The sequence below is a fragment of the Dama dama genome, chromosome 21, assembly GCF_033118175.1.
Source record: "Dama dama isolate Ldn47 chromosome 21, ASM3311817v1, whole genome shotgun sequence".
NCBI lineage: Eukaryota > Metazoa > Chordata > Mammalia > Artiodactyla > Cervidae > Dama > Dama dama.
Genome location: NC_083701.1, coordinates 64,382,868 through 64,398,711, shown reverse-complemented (window position 1 = coordinate 64,398,711; position 15,844 = coordinate 64,382,868). Strand labels below are relative to the sequence as shown.

General features: G+C 41.8%; 1 protein-coding gene across 2 annotated transcripts in view; it reads left to right on the top strand.

Annotated features, from left to right (window-relative positions):
• The window catches only part of LAPTM4B (lysosomal protein transmembrane 4 beta), a 61,065-nt gene that overhangs the window by 11,893 nt on the left and 33,328 nt on the right, over positions 1-15,844 (top strand). For both annotated transcript variants that reach the window (XM_061123701.1, XM_061123700.1), the window contains exon 2: positions 10,300-10,411. In XM_061123701.1, the coding sequence (XP_060979684.1) occupies positions 10,300-10,411 (112 nt within the window). The remainder of the gene's footprint in view (positions 1-10,299; positions 10,412-15,844) is intronic.

Genomic DNA, 15,844 nt, shown 5'->3' with positions numbered 1-15,844 from the left:
AGCATTATTTAACAATTCAGCATTATGATTACAAAGCATTTCTTTGTCTATGAGTAGTTAGACTGTATCATTGGATTTTATTTTAATTTGACAATTAAAATTTTTTAAAAACTTAGCTATCAAGTTATACATTAGCAGCTTTTTATTCTAAATTTCAAACTATGTACAAACTAGAAGTGTATTTTTTGGTCTTTAATTTCAAGTTTTGGATTTCTTTTTTTTTTTTTTTAAGTTTTGGATTTCTTTTTAGGTGATTTAAATGTATTGCTATTTTGTAAGAAAAAGTTTAACTCTAAAGTACAAATAGCAACACTGTTCTTGAATGGAATGCAAAATTTTTATTCCAGTGGTTATCTGTTATTGCCTCTTCCCTTTCACTAGTGAAGACATTCTGTTTTATGAGTTTCAGCTTTGTTTTTGGTAAATAGCTGTGGGAATAAAGTATTATTTTATGTATTGAAGCTAAACAGGGAGTAATAATCACTTTAAATAGTCTTTCAAAGCATGTTTCTTTTTTTCTTTTTAATGATAATCCAAGTTGTTGGAATAGGATGGTTGCAAATAGGGACTGACAGACCTAATATATTGAGCATCTCAGAACACAAAGAGAACCAGGTTTGCTGCCCTAAAAAAAAATTTAAATTAGCCATTTTTGCACTTTATATTTTCTCCTCTTTTCCAGATGCTGGCCTTCTAAACCTTCTGGTGCTTGATCCTTCTTTATGCACATCATAAATTAGGCTCTGGCTTGGCTTATCTCTTTATATTCAGAGATCCAGAAAGTTCTTTAGGGCATAAAGGGGAACACAGTTCTTCCTGTCCGCACCTGCCTCCCAGGTCTCCAAGTAGCTCTTTGGACAGCCTTCTCTCTGGCTCCTGCATGAGGGCTAGCCTTTGCCTTCTGTCCACTGTCCAGACATCTTTCTTATCATTCCGAGAGAATATAGTGGTGACAGAATCCGACCAAGTCCATTCAGCGAAATGGGAGTTGCAAGTCTGTCTCCCTCTGCTTGCCAGCCTCAGGTCACAGGAGAGCGGCAGTCTGGAACACTCCCTTGAAAAGAATTCCGAGCCTGCTGCCAGTGGATTGGTTAACGGAGTCGCCAGGGCTTGTGAACCGGGTGTGGTGGCTTCTTGGGTGGATCCTGGGTTACTGGAAAGAGCATGTATGGCATTTGCAATCAAAGGACCCTTGACTGAGTCTCAGCTGAAAAGGTCACAACTCCCTGCAGGTTTCCCATGAATCCTGAGAGTCTTCGTGTGCGGAGTGGTTGTAGCAATGATCACACCACTTAAGGCAGGCAAAACTGCTTCCGTGATAGGTAGAATGTGTAGTGGTGGTGGTTTCTTGATTTAACCCATCACCCATGAGGAAGGTATATGGAAATGATGGCACTAGGCTGCAAAGTGAATCAGAAGGACCACATTGAATCTGGGGGGCGGTGGTGGGGAGGAGGGAGAATCTGTTTAATACAATTTTAAAATTCACCTATTGAAATGAGGCCCTAAGGAAAGATACAATGTCAACTTGACTGCTTAAACTTTCTCCTGCACACACACTGTATAAACCAGAGGATTTATAGCTTCTGTATGAAAACACCGGCTTTACTTACAATCCAACTCAAAGGACTACCAAAGGCTGCTCATTTTTACATTTTTGTTTCCTTGAATTTTCTCTTAACATTTAGTTCTCAGTCACTTAGACTGATTGCCTGAAATTATTTATTTGTGTTGTAACTGTTGTCTCTCGAGATCAAGTCTCTTACTTTCTGGTGTTTAGAATGTCCTCTTCCTACGGAGGCTTTTAGTTGCCTCCCTCTTCTCCCCAGCCACCAGTGTGGCAGAATTCCTTTTTACTCTAAATGGAACAGCCAGTTTATTTGTCCTCCCCACTAGACAGCAAACTAGCTTGAGGGGGGATTAATATGTATTGATGTTAGCCTAGGGCTTGGCATATATTTGTTGCCTAATAGCTAATTTTTGAACGGTTCAGTAGATGAGTTAATGGTACAAATGAGTTTATTCTACATTTTATTTGGTTGCTGAGGTTTGTTTATCTCCTGGACTACTAGGATTTTATGGTGAATTAAATTTACCCCAGCATGTATTTACCACAGCTGTTTGAGTTGAAATAGTTAAGTATCAGAAATTTATTTCACTATCAGAACAGGACCATGTAGACAGGGTCTTAGTTGAATAAAAAGCATATTTGTATCAGAATTCTAAAATTTAAGTAAATTTCAATTAAAAGGTCCAAACTTGGGACTTTCTGGTGGTCCAGTGGATAAGAATCCACCTACCAACGCAGGAGACATGGGTTCGATCCCTGGTCTGGGAGGATTCTACATGCCTCAGAGCAACTAAGCCCATGAGCCACAATTACTTTTTTTTTTCCCCACAATTACTTTTTTTAAGTCAAACTTAATTTCAGTTTTCCTATCGAAATTGCGCTCAAGTGAAAGGCACATCTGCCATTGATAGTTTTTAGAAAATATTTCCAAATATTGCTGCAAAAAAATTAGGCAGCTGTCCAAAAACAGTATTATCAGATTATAATTTATATTTTTAAAATTTTAGCCATTTTACTGTGGACATTGCACACATAGAAAAAGTGCACAGAATATAAACACCTTGGTTATCAGCTGAGCTAACATTTGGTGTATCTACCACCCAACTGTAACTTCTTTAAAAGGTGACCCTAGAGGTGACAACATATGTCCTTGACTTTTTTTTTTGTCCTTGACTTTTAAAGATTCTCACATTAATTGGTACAGTTCTCTCCCTGGACAATACGAGGACCTACGGTCAGTTCAGTTCCAATTATTCCCTCTTTATCTATATGCTGTTATTATGTACTGTTTATATTTTGTACTCATTAGTCATTATTGTTATTATTTGTTATCAATATTCACAGTTGGCAACATAAGTATGAGTTTTATTCTTAATTTTTTGGTCCGTCTTCAGCCTTCCATCTGGTATCATTCTTCTTTTGTCCAAAGAATACCATTTAATGCTTTCTTTACTGCTCAGCTGCTGCTGATGGGTTCCTTTGGTTTTGTCTGTATGTTAGTTTTGTTTTCATCCTTGAAAGATTGTTGTTGTTTTTAAGCTTGTAAGGTGGTCCTTTCCTCCCTAACATTTTGGAGATGTAACTCCATTGTCTTCTAGCTGCTTTTGTTTTTTATTACAGCCAGCTGTCTGAATATGTTTTTCTATTTTATCCAGGTCATTTTTTTTTTTTTTTTTGGGTAACCCTCTTAATGGGTTAAACCCATCCACTAAGTTCTTTATTTGGCTACTGTATTTTTCATTCTAGAGTTTCTATTCTTTAAAAAAAAAATCTCTCATATCTTCCCTTTATTGTGATTCAAGTTCCCTGACAAAATTCTCATTTTTAAAAAATTTTTGATCTCTTTGAATATTGTAAGTGTAGACACTTCATAGGGGGAGCCCATTAACTTCAGTATCTAGAGCAGCACCTATGGTCTGTTTCTGTTGTTTCTGCTCATCCTTATCGTTAGCATTCTTGTCTTCTCCTGTCTCTTATATTTTGAACATTGTATTTCAAAAACTGAAGAAGTTATTCGGAGTGTGGGATGGCATTTTTTCTCCTCTAAGGATTTTGATAGATTCTTACAGGCAACTGGCAGTCCCCTCCATCCAGTCTCAGATTCCAATGAGTCAAAGCTGGGCGTTGTCCCTGCCTTGTCCCCATGAATGAAGACTTGTCTCGGTGCATCTTCCTGCAGCCCCTTCCCCATCTGACAGCAAAGCCCGGGGGTTTCTGTCTTCCAGCCCCCGCAGCGCCACCTCTATTCCAGGTCTTAACTCTCTGGCCCACCAAGGCTGTCAAGGCGCCCTCAGGGTCTTTGCTGTCCTCTCTCTCTTCTGGAATCAACAAATTGCCCTCGGGAGTATTTCTGCCTTCTCCTGAATCTTGGCTTCAGATCAAGTTAGTTCCTCACTGCCTTGCTAGCTAATACCTTCTCACAGATGGTTATTTTTGTTTAAATTTTCTAGTTGTCATCAGTGAGAAGATTACATAGTTCACCATTGCTTCCCTCATAGCTCAGTTTGTAAAAGAATCGGCCAGCAGTGCAGGAGACCCGGTTTCGTTTCAATCCCTGGGTCAGGAAGATCCCCTGGAGAAGGAAATGGCAACCCGCTCCAGTATTCTTGCCTGGAGAATCCGATGTGTCCTTGGGGTCACAAGAGTCAGACACCATTACTGAAAGTGGCAGATCTCTTAATTGTTCTTTTTATTTTTTAACTCTCTTTTTTCTCCTCTGATATACCTGTTTCCAGGTGGGTTTTTTTTGTTGTTGTTGTTGTGCTCCATGACTTGTGGGATGTTAGTTCCCCCACCACCGATCGAACTTGGGCTCCCAGCAGTGAAAGCCCAGAATCCTAACTCCTGGGCTGCCAGGGAATCCCCGGTTTTCAGGTTTTGACTTGAATGCCTGGCCGGATTTGCTTGTTATTGGCCATCTTCTTACCAGTAGTTGTTTATTTTTAGATAATGAGGTGTAATACTAATATTTTAAAATATGTTTTCTATTAAGAACATTTTTGAAGCTTGAAATATTTTTTCCTGATCATAAAAGCAACTATGCCCTTGTTAGATACTCTGAAGGATGCAAAAAAACGTACAATGATAATGAAAGATAAAAGGCAGCAGCAAAACTACCACATGGTTTATAACATTGTGTGTTTTTAGTCTGTGATTTATGCCTGTGAACATAAATAATAAATTGGAATAAATTTTACACTATGGTTATCAATTAACATAGTGTGAACATTTTCTTGTCATTAATGTTTTTTGATACAACTTGTAATGCTTATGTAGCAGTCTCTTATTTGGTTGTAATCTTATTTAGTCATTCTAATTTTGTTTAAAATTTTCATCACTATAAGTCTGCACTGATCATTTTTGGACACAACTTTCTGTGCAGAGTTCTGATTGTTGTGTAATGATCATTCAGTGGGTTTGAATGTTCTTAAGTCTCTTATTGAGGCTTTTAAAAAGTGATAATTGCATTTTACATTTTCAGTTGTTTAGATTCAAGCTACAAGTCTCACTGTTCATTTAGGATCTGGTATGATTTAAGGGTGAAGAGCACTTTGGATCCCCAGAGAATATACAAGGGCCTGACACCACTTAAGTAATTGGACAGACGTTGAATTTATTTGCATGTGGAAGTAACCATTGTCAAGAACAAGGGAAAAAATATGTGACACCACAGGAACACTTGGTAAATAGAACAGGAACAGTTTGTACATGACCTCCCAAAACAGAGAAAGCTCAAAGGTTGGTGAACATGAACCCAACAGGAACGTAGATAATCCCTCTCTTTCTTTTACATTTTGATTAGCTACGGTCATTACATAATGTGCTCCTGGCAAATGTGACATTTCATTCTTAGTCAGAATGGATGACGGGGTGATTTCTGTGTTCTCTTTTTTGGGAAGTGCTTCTTTCCGATGTTCTTGGGGGCTTTGACTTGTATTTGACCTTTTCCATCTGACCACCAATATCTGCCGTGGCTAGTTCTGCACACACACCCCTGTCTCCCCTTCACACGGACCTAGGTCCTCATGGGTCACCCTGTCAGCCTCCTGCGTTCACATCCTGCGTGGTGTCTGATTCCCATCCAACACCTGAGGTTTCATATAATAACCCAGTAAATGTGTGGCAACACACAGATGTTCTATTACGAAGGTTTCCCCCGGGGATTAAAAGGACGCAGTGGTGAGTCTTTGGTGATGTGTAATGACCTTGCCATTACTTCTTAGTATTATCTGTCTCCTGGACCTGGGACCCGCTCGGGGGCAAGAACACACCTAAGCAGGAGCCAGAACTCAGACATCGGGTACTCATTCAGAGACTGACCAGGGAGAGGGCAGCAGCACTCAAGACTGCAAGTCAGGCCGTCAAGAAGTGGGTCAGGCAGATACACCCAGAGGTGGGGCCTGAGGACCAAAGACTGAATAAAAAGGCTTCCAGGCCACGTGGCTGAGCTACCACGATAAGTTGGATAGCCTACAAGTACTGTGGGCTTCCCAGGTGGCGCAGTGGCAAAGAATCCGCCTGCCAATGCAGGAGACGTGGGTTCAATCCCAGGGCTGGGAAGATCCCCTGGAGGAGGAAATGGCAACCCACTCCAGTATTCTTGCCTGGAGAATCCCATGGACAGAGGAGCCTGGCGGGCTACCTCCATGGGGTCACGAGAGTTGGACACGACTGAGCCATGCACATATATGCAAGTGCTTTTCCCACCTAAAATCAACTTTCTCATAGTCCTTATTTCTGATAATGACTAGATTTTGTCACCCAGGCTTGGAATTTCAGAGTCTCTTTTTTTGCTTCTTTTTTATCTTTGCTGCTTGTCAGTTCCTATGTCTCTAGTAATTTCCCCTCCACATGGAAAGGCCTTGGCTCTTCCACACACAGGACCTAGGACAGAAGTCACTTAACCTCCCAAACCGACACCTAAGATGACAGACGTGACAGGGCTGTCATGAGAACCGGGGTGACGTGGATCAGACCCTCACTACTGCTCAGCCAGACTGTTGAGGGCCTTCCTGGTTGCTTTCTGGCCACCAGTTTAGCCCCCGCAGCCGCTCCCAGCTCCATCTTGCTCACAGCAGCTCAGATCACGTCATATCCCGCCTCAGAAACCTTTAAAGTTGCCTCATGAACTGTTTGGACAGAGCCCCACATTCTTCGCTTGGTTTGAGGACCCGCCAACCCCCTGCCTGCCTTTCTGGTCTCAGCCCCTCGCGCTTCCTTTGTCTACTGTGTTCTAACCAAATCCAGCTGCTTGCTGGTCTCAGCACAAGCCCCTGTTCCAGCGGCCTCACTCACACTTTAAATTGTTCTCTCTTTTTTTTTTTTTGGCCTCACCACATGGCTTGCAGGGTCTTAGTTCCCTAACCAGGGATTGAACCCAGGCCCTAGCAGTGAAAGCGCCGAGTCTTAACCACTGGGACTGCCGGAGAATTTCCAAAATTGTTCTCTTGGGTCCCAGAACCTTCTCGCTTTTCCAGCCCCTGTCCTGATGCTCCCGTGTCCGCTGTACCTCCCCGTGACCCCGGTCTCAGCCGCAAGCTTCTGCAGTAACTTGCTCTGATTTTCCATTATTCTTTCTCTGAAGTCTTGTCGTGCTTCCTCTCTTTTGCTTTGTGTTCTTCGGGTGCATGATTTATTTACCCTCCTGAATCCTGGAAGGTTCTTCCTGAGCACTTAGCAAAGCGTCTGCTCAATTTTACTAATTGTTGGAGGAAATTAGTGAAAGTATTATGATCAGTAAACCACGTCAAGGGGATAATAACAAGCTGATCAAGAGTTGACAGGCCCACTGGAACCGAAAGGACAGGGATGCAGCTGCATAGCCCTGTCTGGAAGATTGGAACCAGATAATTTTCTGATGCCAGCCAAGAGCCTTTATGTGGTTCTTGTTGAGGTCTGTAGATGTAAGGCAACTAATTTTAAGTCACTGTTATATGCCAGCCACTCTTCTAGGTGTTTTTCCTAGTATACTCCTTTGAACCTCAGATTATTCTCCATTGGCTTTTGTTTTTTTTTCTGACTGCTCCTCGAGGCATGAGGCATGTGGGATCTGGGATCTTAGTTTACTGAACAGGGATCAAACCCAAGCCCCCTCGATTAAAAGTGTGGAGTCTTAACCTCTGGACCACCAGGGAAGTCCCTCCACTGGCTTCTTGTTATACTTAGAATAAAACCCAGACTCTGAAACTAGACCTACATGATCCCTAAATCTGGCCTGTATTTTCTGACCATACTCACTGCACTGCCTCCTCACCTTTCCATTTTTTCCCCTCCTTACTCCACTCCTTCCTACATTAAAGCTTCATCCATGAATCCCAGATTTATGTGTGTGTTTTTCAGACCCAGTGTGATAGCAGAAGTAAGTGCGTTGCCTTTGATGTTTTACTTTTTGAAACACATTCTGATCTTATTTCAGTCCATAATCTTATCCAAAGATAATAATGAAGAGAGGATAAAATTCCAAGAAAACTTGATGATTTTGCAGAGCTCTTTGCTAAATCATCTGCCAGTTGTGGGACTAAATCTAAATCATACTTTCCTTTAAGCTTTAGATATGTTCTGAAAGGCTTTCTTCAACTAGAGTTTTGCTAATCATACTCTCTAAAATCTGCTGTGAAATTTCTTGGTTCTTTGGAGAGAAATAAGAAACTGGCAGTTCTAATAGCCACTGTGGGGAGGCTGACTGTAGGAACAGGAGAGAGACTTAATGTTCGCTGTATACCTTTTTGTACGTAAATTTTAACCACATGCTTGTGGTATATGTTTAAATGAGTATTATATATATGTTCCTGAAAATTACCACTCATTATTATAACTCCTTGAAAAAGCAATCTGACCACGTTAGACAGTTTGGAAAATAAAGGAAGAAAAAAGGTTCTTCCAAATTCTACAACAATCCTAAGACAACCACTTGGGGTTGCCATTTCAAATTGGATTCTAGAATGGGTATTTTGTAAAATGAATAACCTAATTCTGCATTTAAACCTCTTCTATACCTTGGTATTTCCAAATATGATTTTTAATAGTGTATGTGTGTGTAGTGTATGTGTGTGCGCGTGCTGAGTCATGTCTGTCTCTTTGCAACCCCATGGACTGTAGCCTGCCAGACTCCTCTGTCCGTGAAATTTCTCCAGGCAAGAATACCGGAGTGGGTTGCCATTTCCTTCTCCAGGGGATCTTCCCGACCCAGGGATTGAACCCTCATCTCTTGCATCTCCTGCGTTGGCAGGCAGATTCTTTACCAACTTTTAGTGCTGCCTAGGAAACCCAGTTTTTACAGGAGGAAATGCCTTTAGTTATTGTTGTTAGTAGAAGAATTTTCTTTATGCATGAAGGTTATTCCTCTTTTTTTCTCTGTTTTGACCAGCGTGAAACATAGCTCTATCACAAGTTTCTCAGTTTAGAAAAAAGGCGAAATGACACATCCCTGCTGGACCCTCACCTAAGCTCTAAAACCTGCCCCACCTCCAGCCCCATCAGTGTTGGTCCGGTGTATGCAGTGGGGCAGTTGGGAAGAGAAGGCTAGAAAAGCTGCAGTGAAGTGGGCAAAATCTCACAGTTGGTGGGATGTAAGGAATAAGGAGGATGGGAAGCCCAAAGATAATCAAGGTTTGAGTAAAAAGAAGAGAATTTAAGATGCTAGGTTTTCAAATTGAAATTCTTGGATCTCAATTCCAGTGTATTTGCCTGATCTTCAGCAGCGTTCTTAACCCCTAAGTGTCAGTTTTCTCATTTACAAAACAGATAATTTAGCACCGACTTCAGTTATGTTATTGGAGGACTAAGGAGAGAAACTCCACATAAAGCACCTAGCATAGTGCCTGAATGTTTTCCACTTCCAATTACTAATGGCAGTTCTGCATTTTAATATTTATTTTTTTATTTTTATTTTTTTTCTGTCTGTGCTGGATCTTCATTGCTGCACGCGGGCTCTCTAGTTGCGGCGAGCATGGGCTACTGTCTTATTTGTGAATCGTAGGCTCTAGGGCACACAGTCTTGGTTGCTCCGAAGCATACGAGATCTTCCCGGACTAGGGGTCGAACCCCTGTCTCCTGCGTTGGCAGGTGGATTCTTACCCTTGGACCACCAGGGAAGTCCGTGATTCTGTTTTTAAAGATAGAGAACAGAAAAGGAGGATGAGAGGTGAGCGATGTTAAGGAAGCTGATTTCTGCTTAAGACAGGTTGGGTTTGAAGTACCCGAGGGAAATGTATTCAGTAGTTTCTGGAAAACAGAAATCGGGGCCTGGGATAGACTGGCCTGTGCCACTGCGGGAGTTAAGGATCTTCCACGAAATAGCTTTGCATTCATTCTCTGCCACCCTTCCCTGGATGCACTCATAACTCTTGTTGTCTGAACCCGTGGACAATGTTTAGTCACTTGAACAAACTTGAGGTTGCTTGAAAAGAGTGCGTGACTAGCTGGAGAGTTTTTCCCAGCCACTGGCCTCAGGGCTTCTGTGTGTTTCTGCAATGCTCCAGGGTTCCCGGCCAAGGGAACAGTGAGCTGAAACCAGCTGTTGCCTGCACACTAGGCCATGTGCCCTTGGCTGCATGAATGGACTGGCCATGTCTGTGCCTTGGGAATGTTTTTCTGCTACCTCTGAGGTTGGGGCTTTGTGTTGAAAGTCCAGCAACTGTTGACGTTAAACTCCACGTGGTCCCTCTAATTTTCTGTTGTAAGGGCCATATACTGGGGTTCGTTAAGGTTTTTTTCTTTTCTTCTTGCAGATCCTCAATGCTGTGGTACTGCTGATTCTGTTGAGCGCCCTGGCTGATCCAGATCATTACCACTTTTCAAGTTCTGAACTCGGGGGTGACTTTGAGTTCATGGATGATGCCAGTAAGTACATCAGACAATTGTAGATATTTTGGTATCTTCAAGGGCAGGGAATCCGGCTGCCAGTTCTTCCTGTTAAATTATAAATATTGATTCATGGGTCCATTTGAACAGATGCTCTTCCCGTCGTTACAAATCAGGATGACAAATATTTATGTGCTGCGTGTGTTCTGTCTGCCTCTAAGGGCAGGAGTCTCAATCAGCTCTCTTGTCTTTCTTTTTTTCCCTTCTTAGGTTAACTTTCCTGTTTTTTAAAATTTTGCTTTGTGTGAATCTTTTTACACCCTGGGCCTTCTGGCTCTTTGAGGGGGAGAGGGAGTCAGGAAGGAAGTTTCATATCTTATTGTGTCTTTATCTCTCAGTATTTACCTTTCCTTCAGAAAGTGATCTTTCTCCATTCTAGAAAGGCTTCTGATGGTTATTTTGTTGCTTTTTCCAGATAAATAGAAATACACACAGGGATGTGGATGTGGGGTGTGCAGACAGGAGGCTAGGTACCCCCTCGCACCCCCACCTCCCCACACACATCCCAAGATCAGGGAAGCCTGAATGTTTTTTAACTATACAGTCATGCTGTGTCCATGCTGACTGAGAGGAAGAGTGCTGTGCACGGTCCCGGACAAAAGGTCATGCAAGTTTATTTTCCCTGGCCTTGCAGAGCTTTAAATGCATTAAAAAAAAATGTGTCTGGAACAAAGTGAGTAAGGTGGAGGATGGCTGAAGGTGCAGTTAAGAGATGGACTGAGAGCCTTCAGCAGACATGGTGAGACTTGTGGAATTTATTCTCAGTGAGAAAGTCGTTTTAGTATTTCGTGGTTATGAACTGATGTGTGTTTTCAGAAGATCCTTTTGTTGCTGAGTAGAGGTGCATTAGGGGGCTGGGTGTGTGAGTACAGGGGCCCGGACACTGGTTTGGGGGTGTTTCTCTGCAATCCAGGCTACACTGGGGATGGGGAAAGAAGGTCTGTTTGAAGATGGGATCGACAACTTACTGCTATGGGCAGTGAGAGAAAGGGAGGAATCAAAAATGACTCCTACTTTCCATCTTGAGTATATGACCTGCATCTTTTCAGGAGTGGGAGAGTTTGGAAATGGGAACACACCTTGCAGGAAACTTGACTGATTAAATAAATCATTATTTATTTATTTTGACTTATTTAACACATCTATTGTAAGCATTCCAAAATGAGCAAGTTTGTCCATCTCAATCACTGGCCTAACTTCATTTCCTTCCTAGATGACTTTTAGAAGCCTAGTAAACCAGTTCATTACCTTGGATTAGACCTACTGATTTCATGAAGGCATTGGCCAAGAAAACTCAACTGATTTTATTGGCTTAGCACAGTTGTTTGGAGTGTGGCTCTGAAGCCAGACCATACTTTGAAACCTGACCCTGCTGTGTGTGAAATGGGCTAACATTGGGCTAGTTACTGATGTTTGTGTGACTTAGTTTCCCCCTCTGAATATAGGGATGATTGTAGTATCTGCCTCCTCATATTGTTCTGGTTGCTGAGTTAGTGTATGAAAAATGCCTCAAATGGGATCTGGGCCATAATAAGCACTCAATATATTTCACTGGTTTATAGGCTGTTCTTTACTTAGATATAGCAAAGTGGAGAGATTAAAAGGGTAGTTGGGTATGTGAATCTATTACCCAGATGTCTGGGAAGGGGTAAATTTGAGAATGTAAGTTTCAAAAAGACATTTATGTTAGGGAGATAGTAAAGAGAAAAAAGTGCAGGATTGGGTCATGTAGGAGCCCTGATATTAGAAATCAGGGGGAGCAGCCTGAGAAGGGCTGGAAGTGAAGTAAAGGGGAAACCAGGAGATACTTTATAGCCATCCTCTCCCACCTCTGAGCTTCAGAGTAGAGACCAAGGAGTCAGGGTGTTAAATCATCCTGGGGGCGGGACCTGTCAGACAGACGTGACTTCTGCTGTAGCAATTGCTCATTCTCTCTATTCTGGACAATCCTGTTACTCTGGTGAATTCCCCCAGAAAGGATAATGAGTTCCATTAATATTAAATTAATATCTCTTTGCCCTCCTTCCCTTGAGTTAAAAGGCCATGCAAGCTATAAATGTAATATTTGATTGACATTTAGAAGTAATTTATCTTTCACTATTTCCAGTAGTAGGATTCCTTTTCTAGTATATGTGCTGCCGAAGCGAGCACTAGGATTCCTTTTCTAAGTAATTGAGGTTAGAAGAAGAAACTTTAAATGATACTGCTACGGTTGTATCTGAATCAAGTAGTAACACTGCCTGCCTTGTTCTGATTGCCCAAGATTAAGCTGAGTAGTGACTGCCTAACAGTATTGGCTTAATTTAGCTGACTTCAAAGGCTTGCTGGTACTCAAAGCTTTATAACAGTAATTACTTTGTAATAACCTGGATACTAGTTTCAGTGCATTTGCAGTTTCATATCTTTGAAAGAAATGGTTTATAATTACTTCTAGGACAATCTAGTGATCTTTTTACATCACATGGTTGAAAAGATACAGAAGGATAAATGTTCATTCACTTGAGTGACTCTTTTTCTTAACTGCTTTCCTCTTATATTTCCTTTTTCATATGTTTTGATCTCTTTTTAAAAAGAAGTTTGTTGGGGACTTCCTGGCGGCTCAGTGATAAGGAATCCACCTGCCAATGCAGGAGACGTGGGTTCGATCCCTGAACTGGCAAGATCTCGTGTGCTGTGGATCAACTAAGCCTGTGTGCCGGAGCTGCTGAGCCTTGCTCTGCAACGAGAGAGGCCGTGGCAGTGAGACGCACGCACTGCCGCTGGAGAGTAGCCCCTGGCCCACCGCAGCTAGCGCAGAGCCCGAGCAGCAGCAGAGACTCGGCACAGCCACAAATAGAGGAATAAGTAAAGTTATTTTAAAAAAATGTTTGTAGGTCCAAGGTCATCGTGGCTGACAACCCTTTCTATATTTAACATACACGAGTATAGAACTAAATAGTCCTTGAAATGGGTACGGTCAATTGCTCTGAATTGTGCTTGAAAATTATGGTATGCAGAATAGCAATTTGACATTGTTGCCTTTTGGAATGGCGGTAGCCATCTCAAGATTTTATCCAGGACAGAACAGGAGTGTATCTCACAAGATGGTGAGATCCCCATGATTTACATTGAAATGGAGGATATAGGAGAATCCACTGGGATAAAGGAAAGAAAATCAAGATTTCTCTTTTTAAAAACAACTAGCTCTTGAACATCTGTATTTTTACATGGTTTACATACAAAAACTTGTAATACATTTACAACTTATAAACATATTTATATGGTTAAAAAAAAATGGAATACCGTAGGAAAGACTAGAAAACTGTCATAGATTTAAAGAAACAGGAGATCCAGCTACATGCAGTATGAGACCCTGGATTAGATTCTGGAACAGAAAAAGGACATTAGGGAGGAAGCAGAAGCAGGTAAAATTCAGATAAACAGATTTCATGTTTTTATTTGTGAAATATTAGTGGACTGGCAAGAAACTGTAACAGGAGGTTTCAGAGCCAAACATAATGCCAAGTAGCAGATTATCCCAGTCAATATCTGATTCATTTTGCAGCAAAGTTATCTTTCAAGCCAAACTTAACTTGAGTGTGTGTGTTAATTGCTCAGTCATGTCTGACTTTTTGTGACCCCACAAACTGTAGCCCTCCAGGCTTCTCTGTCTCTGGGAGTCTCCCAAGCAAGAATACTGGCGTGGATGGCCATTCCCTTCTCCAGAGGCTCTTCCCAACCCAGGGATCAAACATGGATCTCCTGCATCGCAGGCAGATTCTTTATCATTTGAGCTACAGGGAAGTCCAGAACTTATTCATTGGGCCAGTAATGTGTGACCATTAAAATAATAAGAAATTTGTTTCTGTGGAAATGACCATTTGAATAATAAGAATTTGTTTACCATATATAGACATCTCTTTTAAGATAACATTTGTTGAAGAAAGGGTGGTCTTTAAATTGTTCTGTGTGAAATCAAGAAAGAGAAAAACGGATACTTCACAAAGGAAGGTATTCATATGACTAAGAAACATGAAAATAGTCTTCACATTACTGGATATAAAAGAGCTGGAAATTACAAGCCCAGTAGTGACTCATGACGCCCCTTCAGAGTGGCAGCCTGGACAAAACTGACAGTACCCCGATGGCTGTGGAGCCACCGAAATTCTCAAGCCGCAGCTGGGAGTGTGATCTACCACTTGGGAAAACTAAAGCTAGATGTGCACCCACCCCATGACCCAGCAGTTTCATCCCTCGGTACGCAGCCTGCGGAAAAGAATGCTTGTGTCCCTCATAAGCCATGTATAAAGATGGCCATAGGCTTTTTGTTCATAATAACCCAAAACTGGAAGCAATCCAGTTGTTCCCAGTGGTAGAATGGACCGAAGTGAAGTGATCATAGATAAAACCATCCAAACCAAATGGGTGCTGAGGGTTCATTATACCACTCTCTGTATACTGTGTGTGTTTGAAAGTTTTGACGATAGCTAAGAAATAGAAGGAAAAAAAAGGTCAGCTGGGGCCTTTCCTGTGGCTCTTGGCACCACATTGGAAAAGGCTCAGGTTGCCTACTTGCTGTCTATTAACACACCCCCAAACCAGCTGGGCACTCAGTCCACTGGTGCACAACATCCCCATGTTTTGAGGAAATAGACATACAAATGCAACAGCAGAGGCAGTGGAGCCATAGGAGCCATCCTGGCCCTTTAGTTTTATCCATCTACCCTCCTTCCCTTCCATCCTTTTCATCTTTTTATCCTTTAAATCACGTGGCTCAAAAGGCTGTGTATTCTACACCTTGTTAGCCATCTTATTTTTCTAAAAAGGTAATTCAGTGAATATTTATTTTCAAGATCTTTTTACAGAGATGTAGGTCTAAGAAGACCACTAGGGGTGGTGACGTAATTTGCTTGATCAAGGCCAGATGTTAACTGTCCCTAGATATGAAGGAGCCTTGACCTCTTTCTAGGGAGCACAGAGCTATCTTTGGTTCAGGGCCAACCCGAGGCCGCCTCACAGCAGTGGGCAGCCTCTTATTCTCTCTGATGCCAAAGGGTAATGCAGGCCCATTGCTGATGGCCCATATGAGTCTGCCTGCGGGGAGCAGAGAACTGGATGAGGACTTTGCTTTTTGTGTGTGTGCACGTGTGCGTGTGTGTAGGGGGCGAGGGGGAGCTTTGTATCTTGCTCTCAGTAGGCTCATATTATTTCTGTGAATACATCTGAAAAGAGTTCTCTTCTAGACTTAATTGTGAAAATATACCTCAAATATTGTTTCCAGAAGCCAAAAATGTGGCCAAAAATTAGAGAAAAGTGAACTATAAGAACGCAGGTAAGAATACAAGTGTAAATCAGGTAGTTATCTACCTAGCTACCAGTTTTGTGGAAAGAAAACAAATCCAAGAAACATAAAGGGAGAGTAGAATAAGAACT